Genomic DNA, 24037 nt, shown 5'->3' with positions numbered 1-24037 from the left:
TGATAAGTAATGCTTGATGATGCTTATTGATTGATTGATGTTGAGATGATGTGCACATTAAAATGCTTATACAGGTGATTCACAAGCTTTGTGAACAAATGCATAATATCATGATTGTGATTGTGAAATTAAGCAGGATGTGCATGTCAAATGTGAATGAGCTTATATGTGAGGTTTTGAGCTCCAGAGTTATTATTGTTGAATGTTATTACTTTGAAAGCATGAATGATTTTGCCCAGGTTTTCTATGATTGAATCAATTGCTTGTTTTGCATCATATGATCAAGGCCGTGTTGTTGAAACCCATTTTATTGGCCAAATTCATAAAGTTAGCCTACTAAAAGAGAACACGTTGTGTTCTATCCTTTGAACCCTTAGCCTTAAACATACACTGAACACCCTTGATTGAAAATCTTTACCTTGAGTTAAGTAGAAGATCTTGTGTGGTATTGTTAAATGTTCAAGTTTGGGGTTATTGGGGAAACATGAAAAAGGAAAAGCATTGAGCTAAGAGCTAAAAGTAAAAATATGCAAAGAAAAAGCAAAGAAAAGAAAAAGAAGCAAAGCTCAATGCAAATGCAAAAAAAAAAAAAGGCAAAAGAAAGTTGGGAATGAATAAGAATAATTGTGTTGTTATGATTCTCTTAACTCAAGGATTTTGTGATCCAGAAAAACCAATTTTCTTGTTAGCCCAGCCACATTATAAGCCATTGAAAAGTCCTTGTGATGATGCATGCTTGTGAATGTTGTTGATTGTGGTAAAATGAAAGGCAAAGTTGATTCATGTGACATTGTGATAGTGGAGTGAATGAGTGAAACACTTTACCTCTTATACACTTGTGTGTTGAGTGAAACACTTTACCTAGTGAGGAAAGATTCCATAAGCACATGAACATCCATGCTTAATTGATTGATCATTCATGAAAAATAGCATTTGTTGGAACTTAAATGACTTTGTGAACACTAAAGCATGTGCACATCTTGAATTAACTCTTGGTCATAAGTTTGAGTGAAGTTATTACTTATCTTGAAAAGAGGATTTTGAATGAGTGAACCATCATATGAATTGGTTGGAGATGGAGTTACATTTTGTTTGCTTGAGGACAAGCAAAGTTCTAAGTTTGGGGTTGTGATAACAGTTGAAAAACTGTTATTTTCATGCTTAAAGTTGATACTAAAAGCAACCTTTAGACTTAGAAACTAGCTTGAAATCATGCCTTTTGTTTATATTTTCAGAAATAAGAGAGCTGGACAGGTTTATGCTTGATTTAAGTGTTTTTGTGCAGATTTTGAGGTGAATTTGGTGAAAGAAGTGAAGAATAAGAGAGAGGACATTAGAAAAGACAAGAAAGAGTGCAAAAAGGAGAAGTCGAAGGCACCGCTCAGCGGCAAACTACCGCTGAGCGGCACTCAAGAGGTGACGTTGGAACCGCTGAGGGGCAAAATGGCCGCTGAGGGGAAGAAAGAAGACGCGCAATCACCGCTGAGCGGCACTTTTTGGGCTTGGACTTTTATAATCTTTTGTAACTCTAGATTAGTATATAAGGGCTTGCACGTCCTATAGTTAGGTATCTTTGGCAGAAACGAGGCAAACACTCTCTCTTTCACCCCTTTGAAGGAGGATCTTGGATGCTCAGGCTACCTCTTCACCTTTATTGGGTTTATTCTTTCATACTTTCATTGTAATTCATCTAGGTTCACCATGAATATGGTGAACTAAACCTTGTATGTTTGTTGGGGAATCAAAGTAATCTCTTGAAGCTCTCATATATGGATTTGTTGAGTACATCTTTGAATTAAGACATATGCTTTCTTTCATCATTAGTTAGGGTTTTTCCTCTTTGCTCAATGCTTGCATTGTTTAACTCATTCTAATGCATGATTATTGGTTTTGTTGATACGGACACGTACGGGGAAATCTAGATCCGGGGAATTTCTCCCAATATTATACTGACAATATTATATTGGTTGCCTTTAAGCTCCTGCACTCATGAACTAATCATTAGGAATGCTAGGAATTGTATGAACTATTTGATTAGGGAGAAGCCATTTAGAATGGTACATTAGAGAGTGGCATTAACAATGATGATTTGAATGTTGAATTCCTAAAATATATGAGAGTGGATGAGATGAAATTGACCCCCAACAACATATTCATTCATATATTTCCTTGAAAGTGTTTATCTTTTGTCTTTGTCATTGATCAATTCATGCATACATATTTAATTTTCGTCTTTGCATATTAAACTTCAATTATTGTGTTCTTAAGTCTTAGCTAATCAACAAATCACATAACTAAACTAGGCCGTGAGTCCTTTGGGAGAACGATACTTGGTCTTACCAAGTTTATTACTTGAAACGATTCGGTCATACTTGCCGATTGTGAAACAAGTTTGTGACATCATATTTTGGTGCTTACAAATTTGTCCATCAATGATCAATCAATTAAGCATGGATGTTCATGTGTTCATGGAATATTTCCTCACTAGGTAAAGTATTTCACTCACACACAAATGTACAAGAGGTAATTACTCATTCACTCTACTATCACAATGTCACATGAATCAACTTTGCCTTTCATTTTACCACAATCAAAAACATTCACACGCATGCATCATCACATGGACTTTTCAATGGCTTATAATGTGGCTGGGCTAACAAGAAAATTGGTTTTTCTGGATCACAAAATCCTTGAGTTAAGAGAATCATAACAACACAATTATTCTTATTCTTCCCAACTTGCCTTTGGATTTGCATTGAGCTTTGCTTCTTTTTCTTTTCTTTTCTTTTTCTTTGCATATTCTTATCTTTTTTAGCTCTTAACTCAATGCTTTTCCTTTTTCATGTTTTCCCAACAACCCCAAACTTGAACGTTTAACAATACCACACAAGATCTTCTACTTAACTCAAGGTAAAGATTTTCAATCAAGGGTTTCAGTGTGTGTTCAAGGCTAAGGGTTCAAAGGATAGAACACAAAGTGTTCTCTTTTAGTGGGCTAACTTTATGAATTTGGCCAATAAAAAGGGTTCCAACAAACGGCCTTGATCACATGATGCAAAACAAGCAATTGATTCAATCATAGAAAACCTGGGCAAAATCATTCATGCTTTCAAAGTAATAGCATTCAACAATAACAACTCTGGAGCTCAAAACCTCACATATAAGCTCATTCACATTTGACATACACATCCTGCTTAATTTCACAATCACAATCATAATATCCTGCATTTGTTCACAAAGCTTGTGAATCACCTGTATAAGCATTTTAATGTGCACATCTATCTCAACATCAATCAACCACTAATCATCATCAAGCATTACTTATCAAACAAACACAGTTAATAGCAAACCATCATAACAAACCAGGTGTTCAATAGAGTACATAAAACCCTAATCTAAAAACAAAAAAACAAATAAGTTCAGAAAACTTAAACCACAAAAGCATAATCATATGATAGCATTTATCAATAAATGCTATCTCAGCTCCTCATCAGTCTGAGCTGTCCTCTATATCTTCCTCTTCTTCCTCATCTTCATCATCTTCAAATGCATCATCATCATCAGCTTCATCTTCTTCCATCTCTCTAACTGAAGCTTCAGCTGCTTCAGCTCCTCCTCCATGTACTGGTTCCTCTGGCCAAGCTACCACATTATGGAATTCATCCATAGTCCACCTGTGGGCTGGAGGTATATCATACATCCCCACAATCATCTCGGCAGTGGCCACCTGCCCTCTGTGAATGGACTGCAACTGAGCATCTATAAGAGACATGTACATATCCCTCATCTGGAATGGTTCTGCTTCATGTGTCTCGGCAGATGTCTGGCTCTGTGCTGGCCCTCTCTCTCTATGAGCACGGCGTGGTGGAACTGGCTGAGCTGCTTCCTCACCTCCACAATACTGTCTGTAATAAGCCTCATCAATAGCTTTTCTTGGTCTTTCAAATGGTGGAGCAGAAGTGTCCACCCCAGCTATCTTGCAAAGGTGAGTGATCAAGGAGGGATGTCCTAGTGGTGCTTTGTTGTTTGAGGTATTGGCACACACATTAATCTCATCAGCTATCACCTGCCCAATATTAACATATAAGTTTCTGATAGCACAATAGATGAATAGTGCCCTGCTGATAGTAATATCTGACACATGTGAACATGGCTGAATGTTGGCATGAGAAAACGCCATCCAATACTTTGCAAGAGGAGTCAAATCCGTCCTCCTAATGTTAACCACTAAGCCAGATCGATTCCTTTGGAAGTGTCCTCCAGGTATGCATAATACTCTCTCCACGTCCTCAAAATCAGCACCTTCCTCCATGCAAAGAGCAAACTGGCATTGCTCACCAGCCCACACAGTGTCCAGAAAGTTATTGATAGAATCAGGATCATACCTGATAGCATGGCCTCTGACATAGCCCAAATAATTCTCAGCTGGATAATCACCAATCTTCTTTGCATTGGTGTAAAATTCCTTTACCACAGCTATGTTGGCAGGTGCAGGATAGGTGGCTAGCTTTCCCTAGTCATTCCCTAACACTTGCTCTCCAAATTGAGGAGCAAAGTTAGGTATCATTCCAACCTTTCTCTCCATCAGAAGTCTCCTGTCCTGAACCACCCTAAAGTGCTTCTCATGTTTCCTAGAGAGGAACCTGCTAGAGTGAGGTTGCTCTGGTTCCTTTTCCTTTCTCTTGGTTGCCATGGTTTTCAATCTCTTTCCTGAAGAGGATGCCATTCCTGCATTCAAACATAAATACAAAACCACAGAACATGATGTTAATCATTAGTAAAACACACAACACAACTCCTTTCGAAGCTAAACCACCGCTGAGGGCCAGAATTTCCCCTCAGCGCCACCAGTGCCACATTCCAGATCACAAAAAATCAGAAAAACCAAATCTGGCAGAGTGCCGCTCAGCGGCAATTTACCCCTCAGCGGTAACTCTGCAGATTTTTTAAAATCTTATTTTAAAGCTGTCCTAACTCCACCCAAATGCAATTTTCAGTTTTCCAGATCATAATCATGTAGTTTAATCGGTTCAAACATCAACTATATCATCAAATCATGCATAGAAATCAAAACCCCTAAATATTCATGCTTCACTAGTAAAAAATTGGGTTTTTACAGCGCACATTATGCCACGGTTCACTAGAAACCGCAGCATAATGGTGCGCGGTGGCAGTTTTGTAAATAAATCGAAGGAATATGCCGCGGTTCAGAGGGGAACCGCGGCATATACGCCAGTCAACCATCCCCTTTGACGCCACGTCTGAAAAAAAAATTAAATAACAGCCTATATGCCGCGGTTCTCTGGAAAACCGCGGCATATACCCCTGCCAATTTATTGCAGGGGCTGACTGAGTCAGAGAATTTCAGAACTTACAGGGGTATATGCCGCGGTTCTGAGAGTAACCGCAACCTATTCTCCTACCTGAAATAAATTTAAAATGAATTTGAAATATTTAGAGGAATATACCGCGGTTGCCCTCCGAACCGCGGCATATAGTTTAAAAATAATTTCAAAAATGCCATCTTATACCGCGGTTGCCGCCGAACCGCGGCATATAGTTTAAAAATAATTTCAAAAATGTCATCTTATACCGCGGTTGCCGCCGAACCGCGGCATATAGTTTAAAAATAATTTCAAAAATGCCATCTTATAACGCGGTTGCCGCCGAACCGCGGCATATAGTTTAAAAATAGTTTCAAAAATGCCATCTTATACCGCGGTTAAATAGTGAACCGCGGTAGATTCCCCAGTCAGAGTTAAAAAATAAAACTTTGGAACAGTATCGTCTTGTTCGCGCAGACGCTCAACAACTTCGAGTTTTCTTCTCCCGCCGACCACCCATCTCAGTTCCCTCGTTTCTTCACCGTTTAAACTCAAAATTGTTCGGTCATTTCCCATTTTTGACGATAAAAAATAGTTTTAGCCGATCAAAATCGTTTGAAACGCCTGTCATTCCTCTCCGCTGCCATTCCCCTTTGTTGCACCAAGCTTTTTCGTCGCCCCTGTTCCAGGTATTTATGCCCTTTTGCATTCTTAACATGATTTCTTCATTAGTGGTAACTTTAACAAATTTTGATAACTTTAACAAATTTTGATTTTTTCCCAAATGTTGAATTCATATACACTAATTAATATGAATTGTCTTTTGCAGAGATTCAAGACACTACTATATGCAGGTCTGTTTTTGTGGTAGTGGATGTCACAAAAACAGACCTGCAATTTTAAAAAACTGCAGGGGAATATGCCGCGGTTATAGTGGACAAATTTTTTTTTTTTAAAAAAAGGATTTAGGCAGCGGTTCTTTGGACAACCGCGGCATATTCCGCAACCTATATACCGCGGTCATAACCGCGGCCTAAAGTCTCTGACTTACTACCGCGGCTGAATATGCCGCGGTTCGTAAACCGCGACGTATAGTGAAAAATAACCGCGGTAAAAACCCCTCGCTGCACTAGTGCTTTGACAATCATATTCAAATTCAAGAACCCTAGAATGAACAAAATACATTTTACTTACTTGGGTGGAGATACTAGATGCAATGAGAATGCTTCCAAGCTAGAATGCTCTCTTCCAACCCCAAACTTTGATGGCACACTAGTGAAAAAGTGAGTGGAAGAGAAATTTTCTTAAGAGGGAAGAGTGAAAAGATGTGGAAAATCTTGGAGAAGGTATGTGGGAGTGTTTGTGCAGAGAAGAGCCTAAAAGAATGAGAAATTGCGCAGCTTAGGGTTTAAAAATACCCTAATGGGCTCGGGTCCCGCTAAGGGGAACTAAAGCCCATCTGCGAGAGTATCGCTCAGCGGTAAGTTACCGCTCAGCGGCACTTTCGTGATGTGCTCTTCTCCTTCTTTTCTTAACCTACGTGCCTCCCATACGTGCCCCTCACTGGTTCCCTGCAATTCAATGTTGAAAATGCTTATGTAAACCCTAACTAAAATAATCAAACAGAAATATTCAATCAACTGGGTTGCCTCCCAGGTAGCGCTTGTTTAACATCACGAGCCTGACCCAAAATCCACCAACACCCATCAGTAGGTATTACAAACATAGTATCCTTCAGTAGATACTTAACCACCTAGCATCCTTCAGTAGATGCTATCTCCAACAAAATAGTTACAAAAATAGAGTCCACAAATTAAAAATTACAAAGCCAAATCAAAAGTTTTTAAATCCACTGGGTTGCCTCCCAGCAAGCGCTCTTTTAACGTCATTAGCTTGACCCAATAAAGTTCAAGTTCTATCTTCTTTATAGTTGATGTTGTCATTCCACCAACTCCTCAGCTGTTTCCTGTGAACTGTTTTGGTCCTTCTAGAATATGGAGACTCTATCTCTATCATCTCCTTCTCTTTAAAGCCCTTCACAACCCACAACTTGTTCTTGATTCTTACAGGTGTGCCAAGTTGGAGTCTTCTTTTCTCCCAGTCACTAGGAATTTCTCCTCCTCTTCCAATCTTTTCTTCCTTGGGTACCTGAAACAACAAACAATGGTTACCTGCAACCTTGAAATTTTCATCTTTATAGCTAGTCATGGGTGCATCTTGAAATGCAGCTTTATAACTAGCTTCTTCCTCCTGTGCTTGCGTCTCATCTTTGAAGACGTCTACCACCACTCTCTCCTCTCTGTCCTAGAGCACTACTATACCTTCATTTACATCAATGATAGCTCTGGCCGTTTTTATAAACGGTCTTCCAAGTATGATAGGTATCTTCTCTGTTTCCATCTTCATCACCACAAAGTCTGCCAAGAATTGGAGTTTGCCAACACAAACTATAATGTCCTCTGCAATCCCACATGGCTCCTTTGAAGATCCATCGGCCATTACTAGATTAACCTTTACAGGTTTCACTTTAACATTGCCGATTTGCTCCAGTAAAGAATAAGGTATCAAGTTAACACTTGAACCTAAATCAAGGAGAGCTTTCTTCACCTTTTTCTTCCCTATGGTACAAGGGATAGAAAAACTGCATGGATCTGTTGCTTTAGGAGGGAATGACTCTTTTTTAACAGTTATACACTCTTTTTCCTCATCATCTCTACGTCTCTTCTTTGTAGAGATTTCTTCATCAGATTTTGTGTAAACTGTGATTTGCTGTAGAATTTGTTCCCAAGGTGCTTCATTATCCACCATTCTGAATAATTCTGTGAAGTCCAGTTGTTTCCCTTGATGGATTGGAAAAGGAAAAGTACTTTTGCTCTCTTCTGTATCTAACTCAACTTTCTCATCATTAACACTCTTTACTACCTTGCACTCTTCTCTGGGGTTAACCTCAGTATTAGCCCCAAAATTTCTATTTGGCCTTTCTTCCAATTGCTTGGTAATCTGACCCATTTGAATTTCCAAGTTCTTTATAGCGACTTCAGTGCTCCTTTGAGAAGATTCAGTTTTCTGTATGAATTGCTGAAGAGTTTCTTCCAACCTTGTTGATCTTTCATTAAGCATAGATAACTGTTGCCATAAGGTTGGTTGCTGCTGCTGCTTATTATATTGACTAGCTTGCCCAGTTTGTCCTTGACCAATGCTTGGGTGTGGTTTTCACCCTTGATTGTAGTTCCCTTGACGGTATGGAAATTGATTGGCCATGAAATTAACATCCTCTACGGCTTCAACTGGAAAAGCACATTGACCATTGATATGGTCGCCTCCACACAATTCGCACAACTGGGTTTGTACCTGTGCAGCAGTTTTCAACTCTTTGGGTAATTGTGCAAGAGTTTTGGTCAGAGTCTCCAGCTGTTGAGTTAGAATTTTGTTTTGAGCTAGCAAGGCATCATGTGTCTGTAATTGGAGAACCCCTTTTTGTTGCATAGGAGCTCCTCTCTCACTGTGGAGCTCATTATCACTAGTAGCCATGTTTTCTATAATCTCTGTTGCTTCCTCTGGAGTTTTCCATTTAATATTGCCTCCTGCTGAGGCGTCCAGCATCATCTTGGTTTGTGAACCAAGCCCTCCAAGGAAAGTTAAGACTACTTCCTGATCTTCAAAGCCATGCGTGGGTGTTTTTCTTAGCAAGCTTTTGTATCTGTCCCATGCATGCCCCAGTGATTCTTCCATGCCTTGCCTAAATGAAGAAATCTCTTGCTTGCCTTTTGTCACCTTTGATTGTGGGAAGTACTTGTTTAAAAACTTTGTTACCACTGCTTCCCACTCTGTGAAACTTCCTTCTGGGAAAGAATTCAACCAAAGTTTAGCATTGCCTCCCAATGAGAAAGGAAACAAACTAAGTTTGATCGCTTCATCTGGCACTCCATTAATCTTCACTGTATTGCAAATCTCATTGAATGTAGTGAGGTGCTCATATGGGCTTTCATGAGATAACCCATTAAATTGGTTGCTTTTTACCAGTTGGATCAGTGCTGGTTTGACCTCCATGTTAGCTGCATTGACTCTAGGTCTAGCTATACTGTTAAAGTGCTGAGGTCCAGCTATATTGGTGTAATCAGCAAGAGTTCTTCTAACATTGTTGTTCTCCATATTTTCTGTGCTATTGTCAGAACCTTGTGGTGATGGTTGCAACAGAGTTTCCGGACGAGGGAAAAGTTCTCTAGATGTTCGGATTCTTCTCCTCCATCTACTCTCGTCTAAACCTTCAAGCACAGGTTCTGTTGTTTTCTTGCTCCTAGTTCGAATTGCCTCCTGCATACACAAGAACACAAAACCCTAGAATATTTGGTTAGCACAAAAAGATATAGGAGAAGATAAAAACAGAAAACAGAAAAATACAAATAAAAACAGAAAATAAAATAAAATAAAATAAAATCTAATCTAATCAAATAAAATAAAATAAAATCAAATAAAAACCGAAATATAAAAAAAACAGAAAATAAAAACAGAAAATTCAAAATTAAAGTCAAAGATAATCAATAATCACACAAATTAACTAGTTAAACCACGAGTCCCCGGCAACGGCGCCAAAAACTTGATGGACAAATTTATGATCACCAAAATATGATGTCACAAACTTGTTTTACAATCGGCAAGTATCACCGAATCGTTCAAGTAATAAACTTGGTAAGACCAAGTATCGTTCTTCCCAAAGGACTCACGGCCTAGTTTAGTTGTGTGGTTTGTTGATTAGCTAAGACTTAAGGACGAAATATTTGGATTTTTATATGCAAAAGACGAAAATAAACATGTATGCATGAGGTTTAGATCAATGGCAAAAGCAAAAGATAAACACTTTCAATGAAATATATGTATGAATATGTTGTTGGGGTTCAATTTCATCTTATCCACTCTCATATATTTTAGGAATTCAACATTCAAATCATCATTGTTAATGCCACTCTCTAAAGTACCTTTCAAGAAGGCTTCTCCCTAATTACGAGTTCATACAATTCCTAGCATTCCTAATAATTAGTTCATCAAGTGCAGGAGCTTAAGGCAACCAATATACTTATTGGGAGAAATTCCCCAGATCTAGACTTCCCCGTACGTGCCCGTATTGACAAAACCAATAATCATGCATCGAATGAGTTAAACAATGCAAGCATTAAGCAAAGATGAAAAACCCTAACTAATGATGAAAGAAAGCATAGGTCTTAAATATAAGATGTAAAAACAATTTCCATATATGAGAGCTTCAAAAGATTATATTGATTCCCCAACAAGCATACAAAGTTTAGTTCACCATATTCATGGTGAACCTAGATGAATAACAATGAAAGAATGAAAGATAAAACCCTAGAAAGGTGAAGAGGAAGCCTAAGCATCCAAGATCCTCCTTCAAAGGGGTGGAAGAGAGAGTGTTTGCTTCGTTTCTGCCAAAGATGCCTAACCCTAGGAAACCCTAAAGCTTATATATTATTCGTAAATTACAGAAAATTAGGTCCAAGCCCATAAAAATGCCGCTCCGCGGTAAAGTACCACTCAGCGGTAAGTGCGTGAGTTGGTTTCTTCCCCTCAGCGGCCATTTTGCCCCTCAGCGGATCCCCCGTGAGCTTCTGAGTGCCGCTCAGCGGTAAACTGCCGCTGAGCGGTGACTTCAGCTTCTCCTTTTGCACTTTTTGATGTCTTTTCTGATTTCATCTCTCTCCTTCTTCACTTCTTTCACCAAATTCACCTTAAAACCTGCACAAAAACACTGAAATCAAGCATAAACCTGTCCAGCTCTCTTATTTCTGAAAATATGAAGAAAAGCATGATTTCAAGCTAGTTTCTAAGTATAAAGGTTGCTTTTAGTGTCAATTTTAAGCATGAAAATAACAGTTTTTCAACTGTTATCAGTGGACGAAGAGGACGAAATGGACGAAGTGGATGAAGTTGACGAAGTAGACGAAGTGGACGAATTGGACGAAGTGGAAGAAGAAGAAGAAGAAGAACCAGCTGGAAGAAGAAGTGGAAGAAGAACAAAAAGAACAAGAAGAAGAAGTGGAAGAAGTGGATGAAATTGACGAAGTGGTTAAAGTGGACGTAGTGGACGAAGTGAACGAAGTGGACGTAGTGGACGAAGTGGAACAAGTGGAAGAAGCAGAGTAAGCAGAACAAGATGAACAAGATGAACAAGAAGAAGAACAAGAAGAAGAAGTGCGAAACTAATAAGAAGAAGCAGTGGAAGAAGTGGGAGAAGTGCACGAAATGGACGAGGTGGACGACATGCAGGAAGTGGACGAAGTGGAAGAAGTGGAATAGAACAAGAAGAACAAGAACGAGAACAAGAAGAAGAACTGGAAGAAGAAGTGGAAGAACTGGGAGAAGAGGACGAGGTGGACGAAGTGGACGAGGTGGACGAAGTGGGACGAAGTGGACGAAGTGGACGACGTGGACGAAGTGGACGAAGTGGACAAAGTGGACCAAGTGGGACGAAGTGGACGAAGTGGACGAAGTGGACGAAGTGGACGAAGTGGAGGAAGTGGAGGAAGTGGACGAGGTGGACGAGGTGGACGAGGTGGACGAGGTGGACGAGGTGGACGAGGTGGACGAGGTGGACGAAGTGGAAGTGGACGAAGTTGAAGAAGTGGACGAAGTGGACGAGGTGGACGAGGTGGACGAAGTGGACGAGGTTGACGAAGTTGACGAAGTGGCGAAATGGACGAAGTGGACAAAGAGGACGAAGTGGAAGAAGTGGACGAAGTGGAACAAGATGAACACGAAGAAGAACAAGAAGAAGAACAAGAAGAAGAAGCGGAAGAAGAATAAGAAGAAGAAGTGGAAGAAGTGGGAGAAGTGGACGAAGTGGAAGAAGTGGAAGAAGAACAAGAAGAATAAGAAGAAGAACAAGATGAAGAAGTAGAAGAAGTGGGAGAAGTGGAGGAAGTGGACGAAGTGGTCGAAGTGACGAATTGGACGAAATGGACGAAGTGGACGAAATGGACGAAGTGGATGAACTCCACGAACTGGAAGAAGTGGAAGAATTGGAGAAGTTGACGAAGTGGACGAAGTGGAACGAAGAGGACGAAGTTGACGAAGTGGACGAAGTGTAGGAAGTGGACTGTTGAGAGGGTCGCACCTCACACAAAAGTTGATTGCAAAAATTAATGCAGTATAAACTAGGATGTGGCTCCTAGGTCGTCTCTCAAGGACAAAATGTGGTTCGAGTCTCAGGTCAAACACGTAGTGGGGGGTTTTGAAAGTGTTTTTGTGATTCAAAATGAAATAAATTAAAACACCAATAAGCAAAGCATAATAAACACAAGTACAGTCCGGAAATTTCAGAGAAACAATGTAATATCACTAATGACCAATCCAACTAACTTAAGCTAACATTAAATTAAAGAAAACTTGCTTGACTCACTTGAATAAAAATTGATACATCAGAAAACACACATTGCATCTTGGAATAAACAATTGCTACACTTAAGCTAATAAAACTTCAATTTAAAAGAGTTGGAACCAATTGAAATGCAGCGGACCAATTCATCAAAGGTTAAGGTAATCAAGGTTTTTCACTAAGGGCTAGAGTATGAGCTTCAAAACAAAGAAATGAGGAAAATATAGGCTCAATAGGGGTTATCAAAGGATTAGAACAAGGTAGGCTTATTTAGCTAGAGAGGCTCAAAAACAAAACTGCCTTATCACTTCCAAACATGCATATCAATCAAGAATTATCAACAAGAGTCAAGCCAAGGCATATGCGCACGAAATCAAGAGACATATCACACACAAGAAAGAACATAAAGTGGCTCAAATCTCACACAGGGTAATTCTGTCACAATCAATTCAACTCTCAAAAATCATAATCATCTTCCAAGCAAAGAAAAGCAAAGATTTCAAGCCAAGTATCAATGAAGTGAAAGACAAGTCTACAACTTAAACAAAATCCAGAAATTATGAGAAACATGCAAAACTGTACACAAGACACAACAAAAACAACCTAGAAAAGAAAAAAAAAATTTAACCAAGAAAACAAAAACTAAGGAAGAAAAATAAGAATCTCCCCCAATAGACCACACTTAAACTACACAGTGTCCTCAATGTGTCATAAGCATAAGATCAAAAATCAGAACAATCAACAGATCATGGACAAGTGCAATAAAAGTAGGAAAAGGAGGAGAAGAGAAGAGGAAAACTCCCCTGATCATGGTGGCAGTTGCCAATTTTGGACTTGTAGGGAGATGTCTTCCATCTTAGGGTCTAGCAAGGAAGTTTTGAGGAAGAACTGCTTCATCCTCCATATTTGATCGAGCAGGGAAATGTCTTCCACAACTGGATCTAAGAAGTGATTGTTGATGAGCGGGTTCAGCTGGTGCCTATTGATGTTGAGACTGTTGTGTATGTAAGCACCTTTTTCTTCCACTGTGGGTGCATGTTGGTCAAATTCATGTGTACCTCCTGCAACATGGTTAGTGTAATGTGGCTCTACAAAAATTACATGCAGGGGTATAACACCCAATCCCAGCGTAACAGGCTGAACCTCAGATATACTCTCAGAACATGGATCACTTTCAAATTCAAAAACAATATCAACCACAGACTCAGATTCATGTTCAGTGCACGGAGAATAAACACACGAATTTGATATAAAAAATTGGTTCTCATCATGCAGAGAGGGGGAATTAAAAACATGCTCAACAACAATATGATTATCAGTAACATCCCTATCAACAGCATAATCATCAACAGCATAGTCAAAATTAGGTATGTTTACCTCCACTTCCTTGAAGATTGGTAGAGTGTGGGAAAATAAAGGTGGTCTACCTGGTTCAGAATTACTGCTTATTTCTGCCTGTTCCTTTAGATCTTTATCAGTCTCCTCAGATGCAAGAGTAGGGACATTTGAAGGTGGGAAAGTATGTGGCGTAGTAGTAAGTTCATAACTCTGCTCCTTATCTTCTATGTGGATGACACTAACATCATCAGGAATCAGAACAGTCTGAAATGGTGATTCCTCTAAATCTTGAGACTGTTCCTGATTGAGTTGAGTGGTCATCTGCCCTATCTGATTGCTCAAACATTGAAGGTGTGCTCTGTTCTCTTGCTGAAACTGAAGGTTCTGCATGGTCAATTGCCCAACAACTCCTCCAATGTAGGCTCAGAAGTAGAAGGCAGAGGAGCTATTTGGGCAGGAGCATCATACTGCTGACTCTCGTATTGTTGGACTGCTGGAGACATAAAAGTACTCTGGTATTGTGGTTCTTGATAATGATGTTGTAGAGTACTATGCCATCCCAGGTTAGGATCATTCCATCCAGGATCGTTGCTGTAACCATACTGCACAGGGGAGAATTTGCTCAGAAACTGATGGTCAAGATATGCCCAATCGGTAACGGATCTTAGAGGAAGAGAGTCTTTCCAATCCTTAGCTGCTCCTTGTAATGAATGCGGAAATGCCCCCAAGAAAATGTGATCAAGAGGGACATGTGGAGGCTTCAGTGAAGAGCACATGATGTGGAACTCCTCCAAATGTCTATGTGGGCATTCTCCTACAAAACCATGAAACTTAGGCAACAGATGTATCAGTCCAGTGGTGAGAACGCAATGAACATCATCCTCATTAAGTGAAACCGACTCACAAGGAGCACTCTCATAAGTTAGAGGATGAGTCATATTGTTCTCAACATCGAAATCAGCAGAATATACATGAAGACTATACTCAGAGTTAGATGCAGAAGGAGAATCATAATCGTAGGCACAGGCAGAAGAAGCAGTATTCACATAATCAAAATAGGTAGACTTGGAAAAAGAAAAAGTACTAAAAATTACGAAACAAATAAAACACAACACATTTATACATGCAACACGCACACACAAAACAGAACATCACATCACAAGACAAGACAAAACACAACACACACTAACACAACAAAAGACCTAAGACCGAACCGTTGGTCCCCGGCAACGGTGCCATTTTGTTGAGAGGGTCGCACCTCACACAAAAGTTGATTGCAAAAATTAATGCAGTATAAACTAGGAAGTGACTCCTAGGTCGTCTCTCAAGGACCAAATGTGGTTCGAGTCTCAGGTCAAACACGTAGTGGGGGGGTTTTGAAAGTGTTTTTGTGATTCAAAATGAACTAAATTAAAACACCAATAAGCAAAGCATAATAAACACAAGTACAGTCCGAAAATTTCAGAGAAACAATGTAATATCACTAATGACCAATCCAACTAACTTAAGCTAACATTAAATTAAAGAAAACTTGCTTGACTCACTTGAATAAAAATTGATACATCAGAAAACACACATTGCATCTTGGAATAAACAATTGCTACACTTAAGCTAATAAAACTTCAATTTAAAAGAGTTGGAACCAATTGAAATGCAGCGGATATAAACGAAATGCCAAAGTGTGTGATGCGTGAAAATACAATAAATAAATGACAAAATGCATCATTACTACTGGAATAAAAGAAGCTATGCCTTATCTAATAAATGAAAATGCAATACTCGGAACAACTAAGAAAGCAATAAAAAAATATGTGTTGCACCCAATTAAAGAAGAACCAATCTCCGTGCTCTTCTAAAATAAATCACCACTTCATTCTCGATCTTCGTGCGCCTCCTGGGACATGAGTTACTGCCTCTCCAGCCGTGGACAAAACCAAATGAAAAAAAATGTAATGAGAATTTGCTCATTCACGTGCTGATGCTCCAAATGTGCTAGAATTGATGAGACTTCTCCCCTTTGCTGGACGTGACACCTACTCCCACCTAATCTACTTCTTCATTTCTCAAAGAAAAGACATCTCCAACCTAATCTAGTTCCAGCTCACATTCCGGTGCACACCATGCCCTTCTTCCCATCTCCACGTTTCGCACTAGTATTTAAAGAAAGAAAAAAAAAACTCAATTCACGCTGCTCCATTTATGCGTCTCCCACTTTGCTGCCTTTCTTCTCCCTTGAATCACCATGTGTTGCTGGACTGCTTCCGTGACACCACACTGCTGCCAACGTTCTCTCCACTCCCTCTTTGCTTCGTGCCAGCAAAGACTCCAACAGCGTGAATTTAAATCAATCACCGAGTGCCACTTCCAAAATCACAAAAACCGAGTAGAGATTAACGTGCACAAGCTTTCATTCAATGAAAAATTAAACATACATTGTTCATGAATCCAGCACTTGACAAACGAAAATGAAAAATAGAATATGTGCTCTTCATTCAAAACAGCGTTTCCAGCCAAAGAAAAAGTTCAAAAACAAAAGCCTAAAGACTAAAGACTGAGACTGAGAGTGAGTGGCAAGTGGCGGCTTCAGCTAGTGCCCCAACCCTCACCCGTACCCTTCCATACGTGCTTTTCTTTCTCCAGCTCTCCCCCCATTCATCCCATATCTCAAAACGTTCAAGAAAATCAAGCAAAAGAGTGTGGTGGCTGGCTCCTCTCCCGTCCAACCCTGCTGCGTGCTGCTTCTTGTTAATTTATACGTGGGCCCCTTGTGTAGAGTGTTGCTGCCTTGGACGTGTGTGTGGAGTGTGCTGGGTCGTCATGCTGTTGTTGCGTGCCAAGTGTGGCAGCCATTCTCCAAAGATCCAGCACCGTGTGATTACTTGGACGTTTTGCTGCCTAAGTTGCTAGACTTTGTGGATGTGACAGCAACACTCCTCTTCCGTGTGCTTCTTTCTTGTGGGTCGTGTGCCATCATGGACGTGCTTGCTTCTCTTTTCCAAAGAAAATGAATTTGTTGGCGGTGGATGGGTCCCATGGGTCGTTACCTTCTTTGTTGCACCCCATCTAAATGGAATCCTGTGAGCTGCTGTGTGGTCCACGTATTTTCATTCCAATTGATTTACTTCTTAAAAGAATCCAAGCAATGGCCGTGAAATTTACTTAGAAAATGTGGCAGCACACTTGTTATCTTCCAGCTATAAAACTGTGAGCTTCATTTCAATGTGGTCCCCTCCATTTTGCTTCTTAAAATTCAAGAATTTATGAGATGGTTTGCCACTTGGTTCCGTAGACTACTTTGTTTCCAGCAACAAAACCGAAACCAAGCTTCATGAACCAAATATCTTTTCCATTTTTTTGAAATGTCCCAATTTGTATTTCCAAAATTTTCCCTGCAATTACTAATGCAAATAATTAGCTCATATAATTCAAATTAACTAAAATAAGAATTTTTTGTCAAATTAAGCACAATTAGCAAAAACGGAAAAATACCGGACATTTAAGCACAATTCCCTGATTAAATCTAACACAATAAGCTAAGTGAAATCAAGAAAATATTGACTCATCATGGACGAAGTGGACGAATTGGACGAAGTAGAACAAGAAGAAGAAGAAGAAGAAGAACAAGCAGAACAAGAAGAAGAAGTGGAGGAAGAACAAAAAGAACAAGAAGAAGAAGTGGAAGAAGTGACGAAGTTGACGAAGTGGTTGAAGTGGACGTAGTGGACGAAGTGGAAGAAGTAGACGTAGTAGACGAAGTGGAGGAAGTGGACGTAGTAGACGAAGTGGAGGAAGTGGACGTAGTGGACGAAGTGGAACAAGTGGAAGAAGCAGAGTGAGCAGAACAAGTTGAACAAGAAGAAGAGCAAGAAGAAGAAGTGGAAAAAGAATAAGAAGAAGAAGTGGGAGAAGTGGACGAAGTGGACGAAATGGACGAAGTGGACGAAGTGGAAGAAGTTGAGGTGGACGAAGTGGACAAAATGGACAAAGTGGACGAAGTGGACGAAGTAGACGAAATGGACGAGGTGGACGAGGTAAACGAAGTGGACGACATGGAGGAAGTGGACGAAGTGGAAGAAGTGGAAGAAGAACAAGAAGAACAAGAAGAAGATCAAGAAGAAGAAGTGGAAGAAGAAGTGGAAGAAGTGGGAGAAGTGGAGGAAGTGGACGAAGTGGTCGAAACTGATGAATTAGACGAAATGGACGAAGTGGACGAAATGGACGAAGTGGACGAAGTGGATGAACTCATCCAACTAGAAGAAGTGGAAGAATTGGAGAATTTGACTAAGTTGTTGAAGTCGACGAAGTGCACTGAGTGGACGAAGTGGACGAAGTGGACGAATTGGACGAAATGGAAGAAGAAGAAGAAGAAGAAGAACTAGTAGAACAAGAAGAAGAAGTTGAAGAAGAACAAAAAGAACAAGAGGAAGAAGTGAAAGAAGTGGATGAAGTTGACGAAGTGGTTGAAGTGGACATAGTGGACGAAGTGGACTAAGTGGAACAAGTGGAAGAAGCAGAGTAAGCAGAATAAGATGAACAAGAAGAAGAACAAGAAGAAGAAGTGGAAAAAGAATAAGAAGAAGAAGTGCGAGAAGTGGGAGAAGTGGACGAAATGGACGAAGTGGACAGAACAAGATGAACAAGAAGAAGAATTGGAAAAAGAATAAGAAGAAGAGGTGAAAGAAGTGGGAGAAGTGGGCGAAGTGGACGAAATGGACGAAGTGGACGAAGTGGAAGAAGTGGACGAAGTTGATGAAGTGGACGAAGAGGACCAAGTGGACGAAGTGGAAGAAGAACAAGAAGTTGAGGTGGAAGAAGTGGACGTAGTGGACGAGGTGGACCAAGTGAAGGAAGTGGACGAACTTGACGAAGTGGACGAAGTCGACGAAATGGACGAAGTGGACGAAGTGGACGAGGTGGACGAAGTGGACGAAATGGACGAAGTGGATGAAGTTGACGAAGTGGACGAAGTGGACGAATTAGACGAAGTAGAAGAAGAAGAAGAAGAAGAACCAGCTGAACAAGAAGAAGAAGTGGAAGAAGAACAAAAAGAACAAGAAGAAGAAGTGGAAGAAGTGGACGAAGTTCACTAAGTGGTTGAAGTGGACGTAGTGGATGAAGTGGAACAAGTGGAACAAGTGGAAGAATTGCAGAACAAGATGAGCAAGAAGAAGAACAAGAAGAAGAAGTGGAAAAATAATAAGAAGAAGTAGTGGAAGAAGTGGGAGAAGTGGACGAAGTGGACGAAATGGACGAAGTGGACGAAGTGGAAGAAATGGACGAGGTGGACGAGGTGGTTGAAGTGGACGAGGTGGAAGTGGACGGAGTGGACGAAGTTGAAGAAGTGGACGAAGTGGACAAAGTGGACGACGTGGACGAGGTGGACGAGGTTGACGAAGTTGACGAAGTGGACAAAATTGACGAAGTGGAAGAAGCAGAATAAGCAGAACAAGATGAACAAGAAGATGAACAAGAAGAAGAACAAGAAGAAGAAGGGGAAAAAGAATAATAAGAAGAAGTGAAAGAAGTGGATGAAGTGGACGAAGTGGAAGAAGTGGAAGAAGAACAAGAAGAACAAGAAGAGGAACAAGCAGAAGAAGTGGAAGAAGTGGGAGAAGTGGAGGAAGTGGGGGAAGTGGTCGAAGCTAACGAATTGGACGAAATGGACGAAGTGGACGAAATAGACGAAGTGGACGAAGTGGATGAACTCAACCAACTGGAAGAAGTGGAAGAATTGAAGAATTTGACGAAGTGGTTGTAGTCGACGAAGTGCACGAAGTGGAGGAAGTGGAACGAAGAGGACGAAGTTGACGAAGTGGACAAAGTGTAGGAAGTGGACGAATTGGACGGAGTAGAAGAAGAAGAAGAAGAAGAAGAAGAACTAGAAGAACAAGAAGAAGAAGTGGAAGAAGAACAAAAAGAACAAGAAGAAGAAGTGAAAGAAGTGGACGAAGTTGACGAAGTGGTTGAAGTGGACGTAGTGGACGAAGTGGAACAAGTGGAAGAAGTAGAGTAAGCAGAACAAGATGAAAAAGAAGAAGGAAAAGAAGAAGAAGTGGAAAAAGAATAAGAAGAAGAAGTGGAAGAAGTGGGAGAAGTGGACGAAGTGGACGAAATGGACGAAGTGGAAGAAGTTTAGGTGGACGAAGTGGACGAAATGGATGAGGTAAACGAAGTGGACGACATGGAGGAAGTGGACTGAAGTGGAAGAAGTGGAAGAAGAACAAGAAGAACAAGAAGTGGGAGAACTGGACGAGGTGGAAGAAGTGGAAGAATTGGATGAAATTGAAGAAGAAGAAGAAGAAGAACCAGCAGAACAAGAAGAAGAAGTGGAAGAAGTGGATGAAGTTGACGAAGTGGTTGAAGTGGACGTAGTGGACGAAGTGGACAGAACAAGATGAACAAGAAGAAGAAGTGGAAAAAGAATAAGAAGAAGAAGTGGAAGAAGTGGGAGAAGTGGACGAAATGGATGAAGTGGACGAAGTGGAAGAAGTGGACGAAGTTGATGAAGTGGACGAAGTGGACGAAGTGGAAGAAGAACAAGAAGTTGAAGTGGACGAAGTGAACGTAGTGGACGAGGTGGACGAAGTGGACGAAGTTGACGAAGTGGACGAAGGGGACGAAATGGACGAAGTGGACGAGGTGGACGAAGTGGACGAAGTTGACGAAGTGGACGAAGTGGACGAAATGGACGAAGTGGATGAAGTTGACGAAGTGGACGAAGTGGACGAATTGGACGAAGTAGAAGAAGAACAAGAAGAAAAACCAGATGAACAAGAAGATGAAGTGGAAGAAGAACAAAAAGAACAAGAAGAAGAAGTGGAAGAAGTGGACGAAGTTGACGAAATGGTTAAAGTGGACATAGTGGACGAAGTGGACGTAGTGGACGTAGTGGACGAAAGTGGACATAGTGGACGTAGTGGACGTAGTTGACGAAGTTGACGAAGTTGAGTGGTTGAAGTGGACATAGTGGACGAAGTGGACGAAGTGGACGTAGTGGACGTAGTGGACGAGGTGGACGTAGTGGACGAAGTGGAACAAGTGGAAAAAGCAGAGTAAGCAGAACAAGATGAACAAGAAGAAGAAGTGGAAAAATAATAAGAAGAAGCAGTGGAAGAAGTGGGAGAAGTGGACGAAATGGACGAAGTGGACGAAGTGGAAGAAATGGACGAGGTGGACGAGGTGGACGAGGTTGACGAAGTGGACGAGGTGGAAGTGGACGAAGTGGAAGTGGACGAGGTTGACGAAGTTGACGAAGTGGACGAAGTGGGCGAAGAGGACGAAGTGGAAGAAGCAGAATAAGCAGAAGAAGATGAACAAGAAGAAGAACAAGAAGAAGAACAAGAAGAAGAAGGGGAAGAAGAATAAGCAGAAGAAGTGAAAGAAGTGGGGGAAGTGGACAAAGTGGACGAAGTGGAAGAAGTGGAAGAAGAACAAGAAGAACAAGAAGAAGAACAAGAAGAAGAAGTGGAAGAAGAAGTGGAAGAAGTGGGAGAAGTGGACGAAGTGGTCGAAGCTGACGAATTGGACGAAATGGACGAAGTGGACGAAATGGACGAAGTGGACGAAGTGGATGAACTCATCCAACTAGAAGAAATGGAAGAATTGGAGAGTTTGACTAAGTTGTTGAAGTCGACGAAGTGCACTAAGTTGACGAAGTGTAGGAAGTGGACGAATTGGACGAAGTAGAAGAAGAAGAAGAAGAAGAAGAAGAAGAAGAACCAGCAGATCAAGAAGAAGAAGTGGAAGAAGAACAAAAAGAACAAGAAGAAGAAGTGAAAGAAGTGGACGAAGTTGACGAAGTGGTTGAAGTGGACGTAGTGGACGAAGTGGAACAAGTGGAAGAAGCAGAGTAAGCAGAACAAGATGAACAAGAAGAAGAAAAAGAAGAAGAAGTGGAAAAAGAATAAGAAGAAGAAGTGGAAGAAGTGAGAGAAGTGGACGAGGTGGACGAAGTGGACGAAACGGACGAAGTGGACGAAGTAGACGAGGTAAACAAAGTGGACGACATGGAGGAAGTGGACGAAGTGGAAGAACTGGAAGAAGAAGAGGAAGAACAAGAAGAAGTGGAAGAAGAAGTGGAAGAATTGGACGAAATGGAAGAAGAAGACGAAGAAGAACAAGAAGAAGAACAAGAAGAAGAAGTGGAAGACGAAAAGGAAGAAGTAGTAGAAGAAGTGGGAGAAGTTGACGAAGTGGACGAAGAGGATGATGATGACGAAGTGGACGAAGTGGATGAAGTGGACGAAGTGGACGAAGTAAACGAAGTGGACAAAGTGGACAAAGTGGACGAAGTGGACGAAGAGGATGAAGTGGACGAAGTGGACAAAGTGAACGAAGTGGACGAACTGGACAAAGTGAACGAAGTGGACGAAGTGGACGAGGTGGACGAAGTGGACGAAGTAGTCGAAGAGGAAGAAATGGACGAAGTAGACGAAGAGGACAAAGTGGACGAAGTGGAAGAAGCAGAATAAGCAGAACAAGATGAACAAGAAGAAGAACAAGAAGAAGAAGGGGAAGAAGAATAAGAAGAAGAAGTGGAAGAAGTGGGAGAAGTGGACGAAGTGGACGAAGTGGAAGAAGAACAAGAAGAACAAGAAGAAGAAGTGGAAGAAGAAGTGGAAGAAGTGGGAGAAGTGTAGGAAGTGGACGAAGTGGTCGAAGCTGACTAATTGGACGAAATGGACGAAGTGGATGAACTCCTCGATCTGGAAGAAGTGGAAGAAATGGAGAAGTTGACGAAGTGGTTGTAGTCGACGAAGTGGATGAAGTGGACGAAGTCGAACAAAGAGGACGATGTGGATGAAGTGCATGAGGTGGACGAGGTGGACGAGGTGGACGAGGTGGACGAGGTTTATGAGGTGGACGAGGTGGACGAGGTGGACGAGGTGGACGAGGTGGACGAAGTGGACGACGTGGAAGAAGTGGACGACGTGGACGAAATGGATAAACTGGACGAAGTGGACGAAGTGGACGAAGTGGACGAAGTGGACGAAGTGGACGAAGTGGGCGAAGCGGATGAAGTGGACGAAGTAGACGAAGTGGGCGAAGTGCACGAAGAGGATGAAGCCGACATAGTGGACGAAGTGGAAGAAATAGAATAAGCAGAACAAGATGAACAAGAAGAAGAAGTGGAAGAAGAATAAGAAGAAGTGGAAGAAGTGGGAGAAGTGGAAAAGTGGACGAAGTGGACGTAGTGGACGAAGTGGACAAAGTGGAAGACGTTGAAGTGGACGAAGTTGACGAAGTGGACGAAGTTGACGAAGTGGACGGAGTGGACGAAATGGAGGAAGTGGACGCAGTGGACGAAGTGGATGAAGTCGACAAAGTTGACGAAGTGGACGAAGGGGACGAAGAGGACGAAGCGGACGAAATGGACGAAGTAGACGAGGTGGAAGAAGTGGAAGAACCAGAATAAGCAGAACAAGATGAACAAGAAGAAGAAGTGCAAGAAGAATAAGAAGAACAAGTGGAAAAAGTGGGAGAAGTGGACGAAGTGGAAGAAGTTGAAGTGCATGAAGTGGACGAAGTCAACGAAGTTGACGAAGTTGACGAAGATGACGAAGTTGACGGAGTGCACGAAGTGGACGAAGTTGACGAAGTGGACGAAGTGGACGAAGTGGACGAGGTGGACGAAGTGGAGGAAGTGGATGAAGAGGACGTGGTGCACGAAATGCACGAAGTGGAAGAACAAGAAAAAGAAGAACCAGCAGAACAAGAATAAGAAGTGGAAGAAGAACAAGAAGAAGAAGTGAAAGAAGTGGGGGAAGTGGACAAAGTGGACGAAGTGGAAGAAGTGGAAGAAGTGGAAGAAGAACAAGAAGAACAAGAAGAAGAAGTTGAAGAAGAAGTGGAAGAAGTGGGAGAAGTGGAGGAAGTGGAAGAAGTGGTCGAAGCTGACGAGTTGGACGAAATGGGCGAAGTGGACGAAGTGGATGAACTCAACCAACTGGAAGAAGTGGAAGAATTGGAGAATTTGACTAAGTTGTTG

The 24037-nt window shown here is 41.2% G+C and overlaps 1 protein-coding gene and 1 pseudogene across 1 annotated transcript in view; one reads left to right on the top strand and one right to left on the bottom strand.

Annotated features, from left to right (window-relative positions):
• The window catches only part of LOC148197485 (uncharacterized), a 32968-nt gene extending 15911 nt beyond the window's left edge, over window positions 1-17057 (top strand). Inside the window, exon 3 of the mRNA XM_088092019.1 lies at window positions 16690-17057. Within this exon, the coding sequence (XP_087948145.1) occupies window positions 16690-17057 (368 nt within the window). The remainder of the gene's footprint in view (window positions 1-16689) is intronic.
• A 250-nt stretch (window positions 17058-17307) lies between these two features.
• LOC148197484 (uncharacterized) overlaps window positions 17308-24037 on the bottom strand; it is a 45779-nt pseudogene continuing 39049 nt past the window's right edge.

This window comes from Vigna umbellata, chromosome 5, assembly GCF_029865625.1.
Source record: "Vigna umbellata cultivar VRB3 chromosome 5, Vumbellata_1.0, whole genome shotgun sequence".
Lineage (NCBI taxonomy): Eukaryota > Viridiplantae > Streptophyta > Magnoliopsida > Fabales > Fabaceae > Vigna > Vigna umbellata.
This window is presented reverse-complemented; position numbering and strand designations above follow the sequence as displayed.